Source organism: Paralichthys olivaceus, chromosome 9, assembly GCF_024713975.1.
Source record: "Paralichthys olivaceus isolate ysfri-2021 chromosome 9, ASM2471397v2, whole genome shotgun sequence".
NCBI classification, from domain to species: Eukaryota; Metazoa; Chordata; class Actinopteri; order Pleuronectiformes; family Paralichthyidae; genus Paralichthys; species Paralichthys olivaceus.
In genome coordinates, this window is record NC_091101.1 from 13,876,740 (window position 1) to 13,894,610 (window position 17,871).

General features: G+C 40.6%; 1 protein-coding gene across 6 annotated transcripts in view; it reads right to left on the reverse strand.

Annotated features, from left to right (window-relative positions):
* mid2 (midline 2) overlaps positions 1–17,871 on the reverse strand; it is a 143,241-nt gene that overhangs the window by 44,927 nt on the left and 80,443 nt on the right. For 4 of the 6 annotated variants that reach the window (XM_020085263.2, XM_020085247.2, XM_020085255.2 and 1 more), the window contains 2 exons: positions 2,370–2,435; positions 356–451 (listed from right to left, as the gene is read on the reverse strand). In XM_020085263.2, coding sequence (XP_019940822.1) covers positions 356–451; positions 2,370–2,435 — 162 coding nt within the window. The remainder of the gene's footprint in view (positions 1–355; positions 452–2,369; positions 2,436–17,871) is intronic. The other 2 variants (XM_069531481.1, XM_069531480.1) reach the window with 1 other exon arrangement.

Genomic DNA, 17,871 nt, shown 5'->3' on the forward strand with positions numbered 1-17,871 from the left:
GGGAGAGGGAGAGAAAGAGAGAATCCATCCAGGCTAAGGCCTTACACCTCATGTCCTGGTGAGTTATTCATGAGCCAAAAAGCAAAAAGCTTTGTGTTTGACGCGTGGTGCATCAATGGTGAGGGATGACGGACTGCAGCGGATTTCAGTCAAATCCAGGGGAGCTTTAGTGGTGTGACAGCAGCGCTAAGTTATGTCCACTGAATGTCTTTCAACCAACCAACTGGGGAATTAGTCACATGCAGCTGGTTTTCCTTATCATCAAACAAGATGGGTCCAATATCATTTTTATCACTTTGACAACTTGAAGCGAGGATCCATTAAACAGCTAAAGATACAAAGACGTGTTACATACCTCAACCTGCTGGCAGATCTGGATGAGCTTTGCCATTTGGTTTTCAAGTTCACTGTTCCTCTTCACCAGGTTGGTCAGGTTGTTCTCCAGGGTTTGCTGTTTGGGGGCATGGAGGGAGGAGCAGAGAGGAGGAAGAGGAGGAGGTAGAAAGGACAGAGAAGGAAAACGAGGAGACAAGACATAACATTAGCAACGGCATCAGAGAAGATTCAACACCAAACCTGTCACGTGTGTTCAGGGGACTGATATGATGAATGAAATTTGGAGTGACTTGTTTGAACTTCTGTTGGGCCTTGGCGGAGGTATGCACACTACCTAGAGCTATTCCAGTATTGTTGTGGTAACCTGAGTTTGGTACCCTTGGCATGAGAAGACAAAAGAATGTCTCTTAATTTAACATGATGCTGCATGATGTCATTGGTCTAGTATTTCTCATCACTGCACTGTCATCACCCTAATACTTAATAAGTGCTAGTCCAAGTACATCCCACTGACAGGCATATCCCTCTGTAAGTATTTACAATTATACTTTCAAAACTGCAATAGTTAAGTACTGAAAATAAGATGACAATATCACTGATAATCAAACAATGTTAAAAACATACTCAATTTACTAATAAAGGCCCTCTAATCACATTGCATACATATTTTTGAGTTGGTCACAAAAAAGAAACAAGAAAATGTTTGTATGATAATATGAAATAGATACTGAGGCTTTATGGGACAGCAAAAGGAAATGTTGCTGCACTTTTTTTCTGCTTTACCTCCTTTACCCTCTGTTTTTCCAATTTGACGCTCTATTCTTTTGATTCTTTTTGTTATTATCGCTCCAGGGTCGCTTTGCCACACATGAAATCCATGAAAAGTACCTCTTTACAAATGTTAACTCAAAATAAGTCAAATAAATAAACTAAATAAATAGTAAATGGATACAAATGCTATCAAGGTCTGTAAACCGAATATGTTGCGATATTCCTGATAAGAATAATGCAGGGAGGGTGGAGGAAGGTGGTCATAAATCAGTGAAATAAAAACTGGTCCATACTATTTTACTGACATGAAAAAATGTTGGAATACAAAAAATACTTTTTATCTGTGAGTTTTCCATATGAAAAAAACATTATATTGATTTTGACCTGAATTTTGCAATAACCTCTGGTTGTATTAAAGCAAATTAGTTTTACAGTGACTTGTTAATGCTTGGAAATCAGCTTTTAAAACATTTGTATAAAGAAAACAAATTGAGGAGATATTCCTATAATGCAACTGGTTGCTTTTTAATGGCTTTAAATGCTTGTACAGCACATTTATTTAACATATTGTCTATAATATAATCATTTACTGTCTACCTGACTTTTTCATACTTTATAAAATCCCTGCCACTGTAATGATCAAACACTGAAATACTGTTCATCGGCTGCTTCTGTTTGTCAAATTCAAAACAAAAGACACACACACGCACGTGAATAAACTCACTGAAGCATATACACACAGTACAGGAGATGAGAATGGAAACAAGCAAAGAGCGAGCCAGAAATAGAACTGCCGTTCAAAGGAAGCAAATCAACGATGGCGGCGACGATGATGTGCAAACAACAACAACAACAACAATAACCACAGCTGCAAAGAGAACATCAGAACAAAGCAGCAGACGGGCGGTGGGTGTTTGAAGTGGCTCTAGTCATGCAAGTGAAAGGGAGGTGGGCTGGAGGAGCACCTGGCCACGACCCTGACTGTCTGACTGAGTATGTGTCTGTCCTGCGGCTGCAGCGCCTCCTCTGCCTGTCGCTCAGCTTGATTTACTCTGTTGTCTGTTTGACTTTGCCTCTGCCTAATTATTTATCTCGCTGCTGACGTCCCACACTGCATCACTTCCTTATCCTTCCAGGTGTCTAACTGCGTGCATGTCTGAGTGCGACCCAAGAGGAAGGATAAGGGTGGAGTGGGGGGAGTAGTTGGATGGGTTGGTGGTGGTGGAAGGGGGACGTTGGTAAAATGCAGCCAGGGAACTCACCGCAGCGCTTGTCTTTGAAGCCTCCATTACCGCATCTGACACTCTGCCCGGGCTCACCTGATAAGCCTACGAACACACACATACACCCACATTTAAGTTGCACAGACAATCCTGATCGCACACTGTCTGCCTCCTGAAATCACAGCAGCTGAAGAGGAGAACTCCTCCCGGATAAAGTTGCCACAAACTCTCCTTTCGTGGTCTCATGCACATGGTCTTGAATGCAGATGAGACAGTGTGGCTCCCCCTGCCTGTTAATATTTGTTTTAAACTGATGTTTAACTGTAGTTACAGTTAAATCGAGCACCGTATTTGTTGTTGTTGTGTTGCAGCGATGTGTGTTTGTGTGTGGCAGAGTTTGAAGAGGAATATCAGTGAGCTGGGACAGATGGGTCATTAATTAGCAATCTAGAGACGAAGATGATTAATAGATCAGACCACAGCTGTCTCCCAAGAGACAACAGAGAAACAAACTCCTCTGTCCTCTTACATACATGCATGTGTGTGTGTGTTTCCAGTGCAGGTGTATCTGCACCTTTAAGACATATACGTATGCATACAGTCAGAGGTGTTTGTGTCTGTGCATGTAGATGACGTCTGCTATAGCAAAGTAAGACACATGCAAGTGTGTATCCCCCCATGTAGACTGGGTCCTGCCTGCATTACTTGTTTTGGTGCAAGATGAGCGGCAGAGAAAGGGGGAGGGGTCATATCAACAGTCAACAACAAACTCATTGAAACACACAACAGACATCAAAGATGGCTGATACCACTCATAGATAGAGAGGGGGAGGCTGAGAAAAAACATGGATAAAGGGAGGAAGGCACAGGAGGGAGTGAAGGATGGGAGAGGGAGCAAGTGTTGGCTGGATGGTGACAGTAATATGGGGGGGGCAGCAGCTATTCTTAAAACATCACTAGATTTGTAATGGTTTTTAATTGTTTTCTGTTTGTTTACATATTTTCCCCAACCCACATTAAGATACCTGATCGTTCCAAATGAACATGCCTGTGTCAATCTCATGTCATGTAATCCGGGGAACTCAGACACACATTGTGCATTCTGTGCCGGCCTGTATACTTCATCAGTGAAGTGTTTGTCACAGCACTGAGTTTGTGATTTGTTCAATGCAGCAAAAAAAGTCCTTGTTGTATCTGAATGGGCCTTTAACTGCGTTCATGCACAAATTACTCTGAAATACTTGATTTAGCAAAGCTAACAGGCGTTTTGATACATTGTTATATAATATGTATAATATGTGACCTGTAATAGGTTGTGTTACTTTCATGTCAGGTCACAAATGTCAATACTCATATTTAATTAAAAACCCAATACACATAATTTGAATTAATATCATTCTTTAATCTAAATCACATGTAAACAAGCTAACATTACCCTTGTCACAGCTTAGCTAGCAACACAGTTACGCCTGACAGCTACTTTATGTAAATATTCCTACTGTATGTAGGAAATAGCTTGTGTGTGCAGCTTGTTTTTATCTAGTGATGTCTGAACGTCCATTTATAAAACTTTCATTATAGCTAAGCTAAGTTTAAACAGAGTTTCTACCGGCAGCTGCGGTCATTTAAAAGCTACTGTATATTTTTGGAATTTATCAACACGTCCGCCTATCTGTTTACCGGCGTGGAAAAGTAGAAAATCCAGGAAGTGAATAGGAATAGGACAACCACAGAGAGACAGACAAGAGATGGAGGGAGATGGAGCTAAATGGAGGTAGAAAATGGGAAAGCAGAAGAAGACATGTCAGAATGTAGGGAGGAGGAAACAAAAGCCGAGGAGGAAATGAGTGACGAATTACATTTCGGTTGCTTCAGGGACTCTCTGGTGCAGCCTATAAGTTATTAGCATAAGGTAATATCACTCATTCACAGACTCAGCTGTGGATGTGGCATCAGAGTGAACAGAGAGTGGCACAGAGATGGAGGGGGTTGATGGGATGGAAATAGGCAGGAGTCCCATGCTGAGAGGGGCAGTTTGGCCGAGTAGCTCCAATCTGGCCAGACCTCCGATTCAGTCCTCTGTCTCTTCTGTGGCTTCCTTTCCCCTTGCTATTCGTCTTTCTGTCATGCTCTACCTCTTTCTCTTTTCTACACTATGTCTCCTCTCCCCATAACCTGAATCTCTGCCTTCTCCCTCGCTCTGTCTCGCTTCTTCAGTCCTTATTCTGTCCATCTCGGCACAGTTATCACTGCAGCTGCTGACAGCCCATCATCTCGGGTTAGATCACCACCCCCTCACATGACTTCATTGTGTTGAGGGGGTCCTGGTCTCATTTTTTTACAGATGATCCATGTTCCTTTTTTTTAAATTTCAGATCTGTCAAGACTGGAGAGAGGGGTGAAATGAAAGTCTTTCATAGCAGGAGACTTGGGGATGATGTAAGTAAGGTTTTTCAGTCACACATCCAACTCTGGTTTTGGACTGCTGTCACGGTTTAATCTCTCGTCATCACTGATCACAGATTCTGCATCATAGACTGTACGTGAAGATGGACGACATGTATCCACTTCCTCCAACTATCCAGAAATGAAACCACAATATCCCAGATACAAACGCTGCCATCTTGCTAGCGAACAGCGGATGGAACTGTGGTGCCGAGGTCCCGCTGCTACATGTGCTCTACCAGTCGTGAGTCTGTCTCGTTTTTCACCCCATTTTTACAGCATGAAAATAAAACCAGAAAAATGTGCACTTTGTTATCAGCGTAAGAAGAAGTAGTTAAATGACAGAACTAAAAAACTATTATAAAACCTATAAAACCCAAACCTAAAAATTATTTGACATGTACTTTGTCATTTTATTTTGGCCCATGTCCCATCTGCTACCATATATATATATATATATATATATATATATATATATTTATAGTGTCAGCGGTTCTGACCTGTTTCGTTCACAGCTGAACCATAAATAACACAGAATTACATAAAAAAGCATTAAAAAAAAATGTGTTTAAAAGGTTGCAAATAGAAAATGTCTGCAAAAATAACAATAAATAATTGTGACAGTAACTGAAAAAAAATCATAGTTGGCAATTTTGGAAATTATATTAGAGTTATTTAGTTAGATTGTGCTGTGTTACTGATCAGTCTGAGGCATGAGCTTGATCTCTACTTTGTTTCATGATCATTAAAGGACTTTTGCCTGAGGTCAAATATAAGAGGGAGAAAACCCTTAATATTACAAACTAATTAGATTTGGGGGAAAAAAACTAACAAAGGTTTTATGCTGCACTGCATCACTTGAATAATAAAATTACATTGTCCGGTACCTGAATGTCTGGGATGTTACGACAACACAACAACAATAAATGCAACAGATGCCACAACTAAACATGAAGCAAAACCTCCCGAGGCCAAGCATCCAACTTCAAAAGTCTTTTTCTTTTAATTAATGCAGGATCCTCCCCCATGCACAAGAGAAACAATGAGGCTGAAATGAAAGCGAGAAAGAGTGGGAGAGATTAAACTGGAGAGAAGAGCAATAGAATAGAACAAGCTCACTTTACAGCTGTTGTGAACACAAGGCTTTTCAGAGTGTGGACGTGTCAGTAGCACAAGCCTGCTGGGAAATGGGGTTTTTGTCTGAGGATAATAGTCCATAGGGCAGAACTCCTGAGACCGACACACTGTGACGGAGTGTACCAAACGGTCACGCTTGTCTCATAATCCGCAGGCTGGTGCCCAATTAAGGGATGCTAAGAAGCTAAACTTTTAGCACTTCTGGTTTGGATCTGACTATTAAGTAAAGTTTCATTCACACCTTTTGTCTTTGCTCGCCATTTAAGGGAAGCATCAACTCAATGTGAAGCGATGAATCTATGACAAAGAAAAAATCGAATTGAACGTGTGAATTTTAAATATTGATTTATAGTGTTAGCTCTGAATACGATGCTACAGACGAGTAAACTCCTGTGACCTTCAAGCTGCGAGCCACTGTGTGAACACTCAGGGGATCTCTGAACAGCGGGAGCACAGCAATAAATGGGAGCAGACGGTTAGAAGATGCTTACTTTCATTTCATTTCAATTCTTCTGGGAAAAGTTTAATAAAATTTCTCAAAAAAAGAAAGAAAATGGAAGCAGGAAACCCGGGGAGGGGCAGAGAGGGGAAAATCGTATATACTGCTCCAGTCAACCGTTCTTTGGAGTCTGCTTTACAAATCCCTCCTGCCACCTTAAGTGGACACAAATCCAATAGTAATTCAAGTTTTTAGCCACATGAAGAGTTTGAATCAATACATTTGTCTGTAGGTTTGAAAGGGAATACAAATTGTAATGACTACTGAGCAGCAGCTGAGGATAGACACAAACTGGCATTTTATTTCACTCTTACATATCCCATGTGTCTGTGTTGGATTTCATCTTCCCAATTACTTGTTTGGTTTTGGGACAGAATGACCCTGAACCATTAGAAATAAGAGAAAAAAGGACAGAGTAAGAAAACAGAAATAAATGCATGAAACAAAGTCATAGCCCAGACCGTCTCCAAAACTTCTGTAGGTTTCCATTAGATAATTTAATATCAGATTAGAGGCAGAGAATGGTGTGATATCTAAATGTAAAGTTGCAGTGGATTTACAGGGGGCCAGACGGAGATGAGATGGGGTTAGTAGAAAACAGTGAATATGGCTGAATGGATTTAAAGGATCTCTCTGTTTCATTTCACTTGGCTTATGCTGGATTGTTGAGCAGTGAAATTCAGTTTCATGGATTAGTGGTGATAAAGGAAAATAACACATACAGTATAGCCGCTTGGCAGTGTGATCAATATCTCTGCTAAAAAGAGAGCAATGGAGAAGAATTGATCAGATCTTGAATTTAAATCATTTAACAGGGTTTCTATAGGTTCCAACAAGTTCAGTTTTACAACTTTTCTATAGACAGAGACAGTAAGTATCCATTTCCTACAGCCAAGCTGAGTGTATGAGGTAGATTCTGACCAGGGTGTCTATAGATTCAGTCATGTTTGTAGTTTTATTACAGTGTGCTTATATCTGTGTCACTGGGAAAGAACTACGACCCACAGAGACATTATAAACTATACATGCCGCTAAAACAATCGTCCTAAAAGAACAACCTAATTTTAAGTTGTGATGAACGTAGCATTAATTGAATGTTAACATAAGTACAACTTACCCTAATGTATTAGGACCTAGTACATAATATTTTGCATATTTAAGACTTTTTAAGGCCTAAAGGTCACATTAATGAATTCTAGGTGCCAGTGTATCGCAGGGCCGACATTCTTTGGACTGGGTACCTGGAGAAAATCTACAAAGACAAGGGAAGAACATATAAACTCCACTCAGAAAGGCCCTGGCCAAGTTGGGATTCAAACTTTATTGCTAAGAGGCGCTGTGAGACAGTGTGTGGTATTTACTGAATCTATATTTAATGCTTGTGACAGAAAACAGAATTTACAACATATATCACTGGCTTTTCAGACATGTAATGACTTGAATTTTGGAAGCTGCAGAGTGGTCAAAGTCTGGAGTTGAAGTTGAAATGGGACTGATGCAACAGATGCAGTATCTTTCTTATCTGTCTGACACTGTTCCACTCTTATTTCATCTCAGTGTGTGCAATCCTTGTCTCTTCATTAATTTATGAACTACTTCCCCCCTACACACACCAAAACCTAGAGTGGATCATAGATCAGCAGGTATGAGTGGATCAAAATAGTTTCATCATCTCAGTATAGTGCGCTGCACGGCTCATAACAAATCCTTGTTATCCACGTCCAGTCGTATCCACAGAAGATGATATCATTAGGCTGATGCTGCTGGCTGTGGGCTAGATAAGGAATATTCCTTTCCTCAAGACTCAACCACTGTGACTCCTGACTTAAAATATTATCATCAGTGCAGCTCAGCCTGGGTGCTTTGTGTAGATGGAGGCTGCAGCGCAGCTCTCATTGGGTAGCAACAGAGGTCTGAATAAAATAATATATCAATACTCCAGTAGAAGTCTTCTTATGTGCAATATTGACAGTAACAAAGCACAGAGCTCTGTAGTGGTTATGATAGGTATATCTGAATCAGCTATGGTAGGGTTGTCTTATGTGTGGGAACAATCTGATGGACACAGCAGCACTGAGAGAAGCAGAGATTGTAAGATAGAAGAAAAATGAATATGATCACAAACAGCAGCTCAGGATGCACGCTGCATGTCTCGGTTGCCGTTATTGATTTTTTGCTTGGTACGTTTCATCCACAGATAAATGTTCAAACAATGAACTAAATTGAAATCAAAATGTTTCCAGCAGATGTACTAGAAAATAAAAGGAAATTATTAAAAAATTACAAGCCTTTTATCAAACTTTGGCAAATAAATACACCAATAAAGCTAAATAAATAAAGAGAGGCACTGTAAAAATGATGGACATACAGTGTTTGGCAAAGATGCCATGTGTGACAGCGAGGGCACAGCCCAGCTCATTAGATAGTGTTTCTGTGGCTTATTACTCATCACCTGTCCTTGGTATTAACTTCCAACTACAGCAGCTCCAAGCAGCAGCTCGCAGCACGATGAGCTTCACTGTCCCTCTCTCCGCCTCCTGATTGCTTTCCATAAATGGATCTTATTCAGAAATTAAGTTAGCCAAAATTCCTGCTTAGCTACTGCATGGAAAACCAGACAGGAGGCACAGAAAGGGACAGAGAATGAAAAAAGAGCGCCTAACAGCAAGAGACACAGACAGACGGGGACCGTGCCGCCACGTTTCGTTGGCTGTAATACAATTTTCTAGCTGCCGGCTCATTGGTACATTCATATGACACGGTTATTCATTTCATTTTATTTTTCTAAAACGTGATAACAGAGAGAGCAGTGTGTTGGGTCTGAGTCAATCTGACTGATGGGAACCCTTATGACACAGAAGCAAGTGACTGCCGCAGAAGATGTTTGTCAGGAGGAAAAAACAGTGACCTGATTGGTTAACTGGGGGTTGGAATAATACCACACTATGAGGGATAAAACTTATGTATATTTTTATTTTTATCAAAATAATGCGGATGTGTTCACAAGCAAAGGGTGACCTCATGTTTGTTTTTCTTTCACTGGAGGCAATTTCATATCAGTTTACAATTTCATATTTGCAGCATGAATCTCATCTCACCATCATCTTAAATAACAATAATCAGGATGTGTTTTCTAATTAATTTAACTGCACCAAGCGCTGTTCCCACAAAAAAAAAACTTTAATGGAGCCTTGTGAGCTTATCCCAATAGAATGCTGTTTTCTCACTAAAGCGACTTCAAGCCTGTAAGCACAAAAGAGTTAACCTGAGGTGAGAAAGAGATGAGGAGAACGTCGAAGAAGTCACATTTGTTTGAAGGACACAATGTTGTTTGTGGACATAATATGATTTTACTAAGTAACTTCACCGTCCCGAATCATTTCACATTGGACAGATGTTGACATGATGCCACGATCAATAGTTTAGATACTAAAGCTGTAAATATACCGAGCCATCTCAACATGTCCACACACTGTGAACACTTCATGTTATCTTGCATCCAGCCTCAGCTCTCATTGGCTGGTCACATCATGCTCACTGTCGCTCATTAGATCTTATCCAAGGAAAACATAAAGTTGCTGAAAGTCATTGAGAGAGACTGATAAAGTTAGAGCTGGCAGTTTGTGTTCTATTCCCTGAAGACACAGCGATTCAAAGCTGTGAACGCTTTGCCCGTGAGAACGCACTGAATAACTGACATGACAGTTGTAAAGTTTTCATCGCGGCCCACAGCTTTCAGAGTCCTTGACGGTGTTTTACTATATCACTCGTGGCAAAGTGACAGACCAGATAATCTGACTTCCGACAACATGGAGCGCGGCACATTTGTGCTTGTGGAAAATTCATGTGCACTTCACAAACCCTGGATATGCGAGGATTTCTGGTTGAGCTGGTACATTCACCTCAAAGCCGTTTTTCTCCTCTGAGACACGGCTGCCTGGAAGGAGCAACTGAATCAGGCTGGACACAGAGAATATTTGTGAAGGATCAAGTAAGGCATCATCATCATTGTCTTCTGGATCATCATAATAATCTCTTTCTATGCATCAACATACATGCGTATATGCATATTTATATATATACGTTTTTGCTGGTGCATTTAGCTTTAATTAAAGTGAATTGGATTCATAGATATTTCCAATTCTCAAAAACAGATATTAATGAGATCAATAGGTAAATCAACCCAATCTAATATCTGTCTGAAATCATGTGAACCCGTGACCCCATAACTTCTGACCCAATAGTTGAATGGTTAAATGTATTAATGTCTTTATGGACTGTATCTATATAGTTCTTTTTCATTCTTATCTATCACTCAAAGCTCTTTTCAGTGTGGGAATTTTGTGCGGTTCAAACTAATATATGAGATTTTTACCTTTTTTTAAAATAAATATGGTGACATGATAATGGAAAGATGATCAGTATGGTCCGGCCAAAATCAAGGATCTGGCCCAAGGACGCTTTGCAATGGGGAGCTGGGAATCAAACCACCAACCTCCTGGTTAAATAAGGCCTGAAGCAGCTCCCCTGTTTAATTCCTGACAGGCCGGGACATTTACCGTTCAGCTTCTCATCAACTCTCTCACCTCATTTCCTGTCCCCTCTTATTAATATATTCAACACATAGATTTAAGTGGATTTTATTATACAGATAAAAATATAGCTGGAAGCAGTTAGCTTAGCTTAGCATGCGACCTGGAAACAAGGGGGAATAGCTTACCTTTATCTGTCCAAAGGAAGCATTTCATCAGCTCAGTAATTTACACATTATATTTTATTTATATAATTTGTACAAAAAGTGTAAAAGCAACATTTCACTGAATCATACAGGGGTAACGTGCCAAACTGGTTCTTGGCCAGGCAACTGGAGGAGGTTATACTGGTCGTGTCCAAGAAACAGTTTGGCACGTAACCTGGTGTAAATAGGCAGCAAGTTTTTGTTGTCAGACTTTGTTGTTGGTGAAGTAAACAAAACAAAACACAACATGTTGATTCAGAATTTTAGAGGCGCTGCATGGGAGAAGGATTGCTGTTACTTTGAGACTGAGCCAGGTGAGCTGTTTTTTTTACCCTGTTTCCAGGCAATATGCTAAGCTATGCTAACTGGCTCCAGATACAAAACAGAAAATGTTGAACAACCTCCCTTCAGAAGAAAGACGGCTCGGTGAAATGGCCTTGAAGCTTTGGACTTCAGTCTTCTATCAAAAGCAGATATTTATCTTTTAAAGATTTACCTTGCATCACCTTCCTCTAAGTGAATCGCGCAGCACCAGGTGACTGCTGAAATGAGGAACATGTTTTTCCTTAAAATGCAAATGGGGGAAAAATAAACTAAATGAACTTCATCTCTTCACTATTTCATATTAAATTGACTGTGTTGAGTACCTCACCTGTGGCTTTGCTGGAGTTAGGCTCAGTAGGAGCGAGGGTCTATCATTTAAATTATTAAGTGATGGTGACGAATGAATCACCCTGAAAGTCGACATCATGGAATCTGTAAAGCTTCTCTTTCTCTTCTCCAGCCCCACTATTAGGTTTTTCTTCCCTGCCACATCTGATCTCTGATCCTCACTCTTCTTCGATGTCAGCTGTTTCCCTCTTCATCTCTTCCTCAACCTTCATTTCATTTTCTTGACCTGTTTATTCATTCCACCTTTATTACCGTGAAAAATGAAACAATTGTGACAAAAAGAATCCTGTCTGTGAGACTTTGCTCTATCTCTACATCTCACTTTAAGTTTCATGCTATCGGACCAGTTGCCCTAAAAGCACATATAACAGGAGAGCTTCACTGCAAACAGCCATCCAACTGGAGATGACATGTTTTATCTTCAATAATTGAGGTTCTGCAAATGAATCTACTCTCTCCTTGGAGTCTGTTTGTCATCTGAGCGCACGATGCTGCTGTAAGCGTCATCTTTTTAAACCTTCAGCCGCAAAACAGGAACAATAATCTGGTGTGACTGACACTTTCCGAGCTAAAAGCTTTACACTTGTCAGGTTCCAGCAAAATATCCAGAGAAGTTCATCTCAGCTCATGGACTTGCATACGTGGGCTTTGGTTCTGTGCAAGTGTGATAAGGTTTTTTTGGGTGAGAGGGTTGAGAGGCGGCAAACGCCTCATTTCTGAAAGCACACGACAACATGGTGTTTCCAGCAGGGGGGCGAATGCTCTCATATATGCACCATTTATATAAAAACGCACAGAGAGGCACATGTCATGGTGTGTGTGTTAGAATCTAAGTTGAGGTTGTGCTGCTTGCTGAAAGGCTTCATATCGCAAAATAATGCATCATTACTGACTCATGATCGGTGGGTAGGAGGAGGCGCAGACAGCTCTGATGTGAAGCATCTGATTCCAAGACCACTTTTACTGCAGCCTCAATTTTAGCCTCCAAAAAACCTTTATTTTTTAAGACTTTTGCTTATCTTGACAGATCTCAGCGTGGTTTTAACTCAGTCTGCCAGCAAATATACTTTGCCCAATTTCCTGCCTTCCAGATTAAAACTCTTGCTTTTGCACAAATCCTGTTTATTGTGTGATTTGATTGCCTCGTAACCCGCTGAATAAGTTCCCTGAGCTATGTGCACGTTGCAGAGAAACAGAGATTTCCACTCTGAGGCGTTTTATCTCGCCCACCACAGTGTGACCCCCTGTCGGGCCCTACGGTTGTTCAGTTGTAGAACAAAAAAAGACCCTGGCTCTCATCTGCCCAAGCGTCAGTCAGCAAAGTGCATGCAACAAACCCGACATATGCTGACACACTTGTACACAAAATGCACAATAACACTTATGCGCACACACACACAGAGAGGCAGTGGTCAGTGACAAGACAAAGTGTCTCCATTAGTATCAAAGCAGCTCTGTCCACCTTAACAGATGGGTTCGCTTCCTTCAAGGTGGGCAAAGTGATTTATTCTAGCTCTACTGTACTTTGCCTTATCTAATTGGACCGACTGTGGCCAGGAAGCAGCACAGTAAATCATGTCACTATCATTTATTTATAGCTGAGGTCAAGTAACTGTAGCGCTGATGGCAGCTACATAACGTCTATATATGACACCTGTTACCATGCCGGCTGCTGGCAGGAGGCCGAAAACCTGCAGCGAGTAGGAAATGAAAAAAAGTGAGAGAGGCGATGTAAGAAAAACGCGATTGATTGAACGTAAATGTTCATGGTGTCCACAGATGTTCTGCTTTTAGTTGGCCTGTCACATGTTACACTACAGATTCGCGTGGTGGGAATCTCAGCTACAGCAGACTTAATGAAATGAAAAATTCCTAAGGCCTGACAGCCAGAGTGCAAAATGACATAGCTGTGGCTCAGATCCACTGCACTGCATTCCTGATTTGGCCCGACACCATAGAGTAAAAGAACGAGGAAACACTCGGGACAGCTCCTGAACATAGGGGAGACGCATTCCCTGCGTTCCTGCAATCCTTCACGGTTGGTTTTTCTGGCGTCAATATCTAGACCAAACATTCCTGTCTCTACGACTCCCTAGGGAGCTGAACTTCCTCTGCATGACCCCAGCAGAAAAAAAAACTGCCAGGGATGTGTTTGCAAATGAGTGACGTCACAATCAAGAGGATGGAATTTATACCACTTCTGCAGTTTAGTGAACACAATCTATGGTGTAGTGTTAGTTCAGCAGGTTTTACACAACAAATCTGGTCTAAGGAAGTTTTGGCTCAATAAATACACAACAAATCAATGCAATAAAACCTTTTAAAGAAATAATAATTTTGTCTGTATAGTAAAATCTAATTAAAGTTAAACAACTGCATGCAGAATGGAAGAAATAAAACTCTACAACAGATATAGTCTCTATCATAACTTCGCTCTGAGGTGGTTGAGGTTTTAGGACAATTAAGGTCTCAGTAATAAAGAAAAGTAATGGTATTGGCTGGGTGGCTTTTACGAGCACCGGCAGCTGCAGCACATTCCAAAGGGAAATCTCTAAAGAAGTTATACAGAGCTAAAACAGCCAGTGCTATCAAATACAGAGACGACCAGTGTCTTTGTTTTTATACTGCATGTGGATGGACTTTTAAAACTATTGCAATTTTCTTAAAACTCACTTACGCTAACAGATCAATAAAAAAATAATAATAATTTAAACAGGAAGAAAAGTCTACATTGCTGTTTTGTGTGTGTGTATGTGTATTTGTCATTATGTCATGCTCACTGAAATAACATGAGAAATCCTCTTTAAATCATAATCTCAACACAGATGGTGTCTCCCACAGGCTGACATGACAAGTCCCTAAAAATTAAGCCAAAAGTCCAGATTTCCCCCTGGTGGCTGGCTGCAGTATAGATCATAAACTGTGCCTCCTCCATGTTAGCACAAGAGACATCGACCAAACTAAAAAGTCAAAATAATGTCAAAAGGGGCCCACCTGGTAGTGTGGGCTCCCAGCATACAGAGGCTTGGGTCCTCCCGCAGCTGCTGCAGTTTTGTTTCGGCTGAACTTTCCTCTCCAAAAATAATAAATGCATAAAAGCCCCCAAAATATCTTTCAAAGAACATGTCAAATAAATTTGTTTTTCTGGTAAGTTTGGGTTTGATAAGTTATTTGATGCTATATAAATGAGGCTAACTTATGTTTCCTCCAGCATGTGTATTGAGGGGACTTTGCTACTGTGGCTTCATCCCCCTCCATCCATCCTACAGTGGTTAATCCTTTCTCCCTACTGCAGATACTATGGCTCCAAATGCACAGGATTGCAGCGTTCATAACTGGGATATTTCGGCTTTATTGCTGAATAGTGGGAGGAAGTTAATACACGTTGTCCATCTTTAAATACAGTCTGTGAAAATTACATGTTAGTGCTGCATGCACGCCCTTAGATGCACATGTTGTTATGATGCAGCTTCTCTGCTGAGATTTAGTGGACAGGGTGGTGGCTGATGCTGTCACCACTACAATGTCCAGAGAGAATAGGTGATGTGTCCCTTTTTAGAAGCCATAAAAGGGGCCCTGCATGCTATTAAGCATGCATCAGCGCCCCACATCGGCTTTAAGAGCGCGACGTCGGAGCACAGCGCTGTTAACCTGTGTTCTCAGTCTCTCTGCCACATGAAATGTACAAGCTCCCAGATAACGACACATCACAAAGTCAGTTCACAGACTTATTGTCCTGCTGCTCTTCTCCTCCCAGCTCCCGGGGCAGAATCCTGTAAATCTAAAGAACTTGTACATCTTGGACTGAACCACAGCCCCAAACTGCTAAATACTGGAAAGACAACTTTTAAAATATACAATCTTTCTATTTTCTACCAGAAACAATGGTTGTATTTTCTACATTGATTGACTTTTGTTTGCTGGTTCAGATCCAGATTATGGTAAATGTGTGATTAGAATTGGAAAAACTCTTCCCAACTTTTTCTGTTGTTTCCTAAATGAAAAGTTAATGACAAACAATGCAGACGTAACTGCAGAAAATACACAATCTATTTTCCTACTCAAACCTGTACATTTGTCAGTGTGCTGTGTTAGATAATGAAGCTAATTATTGTGTGCATGTGCAAGTATTTTGAGAGTGCTTGTTTCAGGAAGCGGTGGATTCATGAGAATGGAACGCAGTGGAGAGTATTTCTGTCCGAGGGAGCCGTGTCGGGGACTGATCGACATGATGGAGAAAAGTGTTTTTTTAAATTCAAGTTTTTTTATTATAACCACCTCATTCTTTAAAAAAAAACATTACAGGATGATGAATTTAAGTGTTGTATTTTCCATTCTACAACTAAACAGTCACTGCTATAAAAAAATGATGATTCTCATTAAGATTTGAATCTGAATATCGTAGTGTGAACCTTTTAAACTATCGGAAAAATCTTTCTCATTTCTCTCTTGCAGGTTCTTACCCAGCTGTCTGCTGCTGAAGTACGGAGGAAAATCACATTCCTCAGTAATGACTGAGATCAGAAAGAAGATCTGGGGCTTTTTCAAAGAAATTCATCAACTACCAATATCCTTCTTGATTTAATCTTCTATTTTCAAACCATCCAACTGATTCCTGACTGACCTTCACACCAAAGTCATTTTGCTCTGAAACTTTAATGGTCTTGCTCAAGGAGAAAAAGTGTGGCCTTGTGAGAAGATAAGAAATGTTGCCTCAGTGACGTCACAGCAAAAACTGAGATGATGTTAAAAAGGCAGGACTGATGTCGCACTAACTTAAGGCGTTATGGCCCACATCACTTCTGGTCATTTGCTGCCTTAAACAGCCAGTGTCACTGAGCTCTTCATCTCTCTGCTCTGAAAGGGAAATGATGCGTTTTACATTTCAAGCAGTTGCAGTAGTGAAGCTGTGAGAAAAAGAAACCAGCTGTCTTGGAGCCAAAACTGAAGTGGACAGAGCCGCTGCTTTCCAAAAATGACGAGGGACAGGAAATGAGAAAGAGTTCCAGATGAGAACCAATTCCAAAAAACAAGAAACACTTCTAGCTGTTATCTCTGTGAAATTGATCAGAGGAACTAATAAGGAGACATAGCAACTTAAAGAGCAAAGTTGGCATTTTACGCATTCAACAGACATGGAGCAACATTAACATTCATTGTGATCATATCCTTGGCAACATGATGTAACTCTATTTTGTAATGGGTATTTGGTTATTATGGTATGGGTTCATCAGGACCTCATCCCAGAAAACAGCAGCTGCAATTGTCAAAATGACACTGATCAGAGAGCTGACGGTGGAGTGAATCGTAAAGTTGTGTCGGCCACAAAGCTGAAACAATGACCTGAAAAAAAGCAGCAAAGTTCCACAGAGCAGAGGAAAACTACAAGGTCGAGGATAATTCAATCTGTTTTTCATTATTTGAACACCCCTCACATTTTCAGGAGTTTCATCCATTATTAATACACAAATATTGACTAAAGTAGCTTTAAACATTTAAAAGTAAAAGAGTGTATAATTTATTATAGAATGTTGGCAAACCATCAAACCACGAAAGTAACTTAAAATAATAATGGAAATAGTTAAATGGGTGAGTATTCAATAAACCTTTTTAACTTCACTCTTCAGCCTTCTGATACTTCAAATGATTCATGGCTGTTATAAACTATGATTACTGCTCTGCTGGTGCAGCTCAGAGGAACAGTGACCACGGAGCTATTTTAAGTTTTGGGGATGAATCAGAGGTCCCTGTCATCCTCAGGCCAGTGACAACGTGCTATTCGTCTCACACTGGTGTCAATAGTTCAAACTGAACATCTTTCCAGTGGTGACACACTATTCCTGCCTGGCAGCCTCACAACAGGATGCAGTGTTGATCACATGCAGCCCAGGCAAAAAGGAAGCACATGCACAGACACCAAAACATACGACAGAGGAGAGAATAGAAGGTTCGATGCTGACATTCCACTCTCAGTGTAAATACTTTAATTCTTTGCTGCCTTTGTCCCAAAGCCACAAGACATAATTAGACAACTGTTATATACCCGTCGA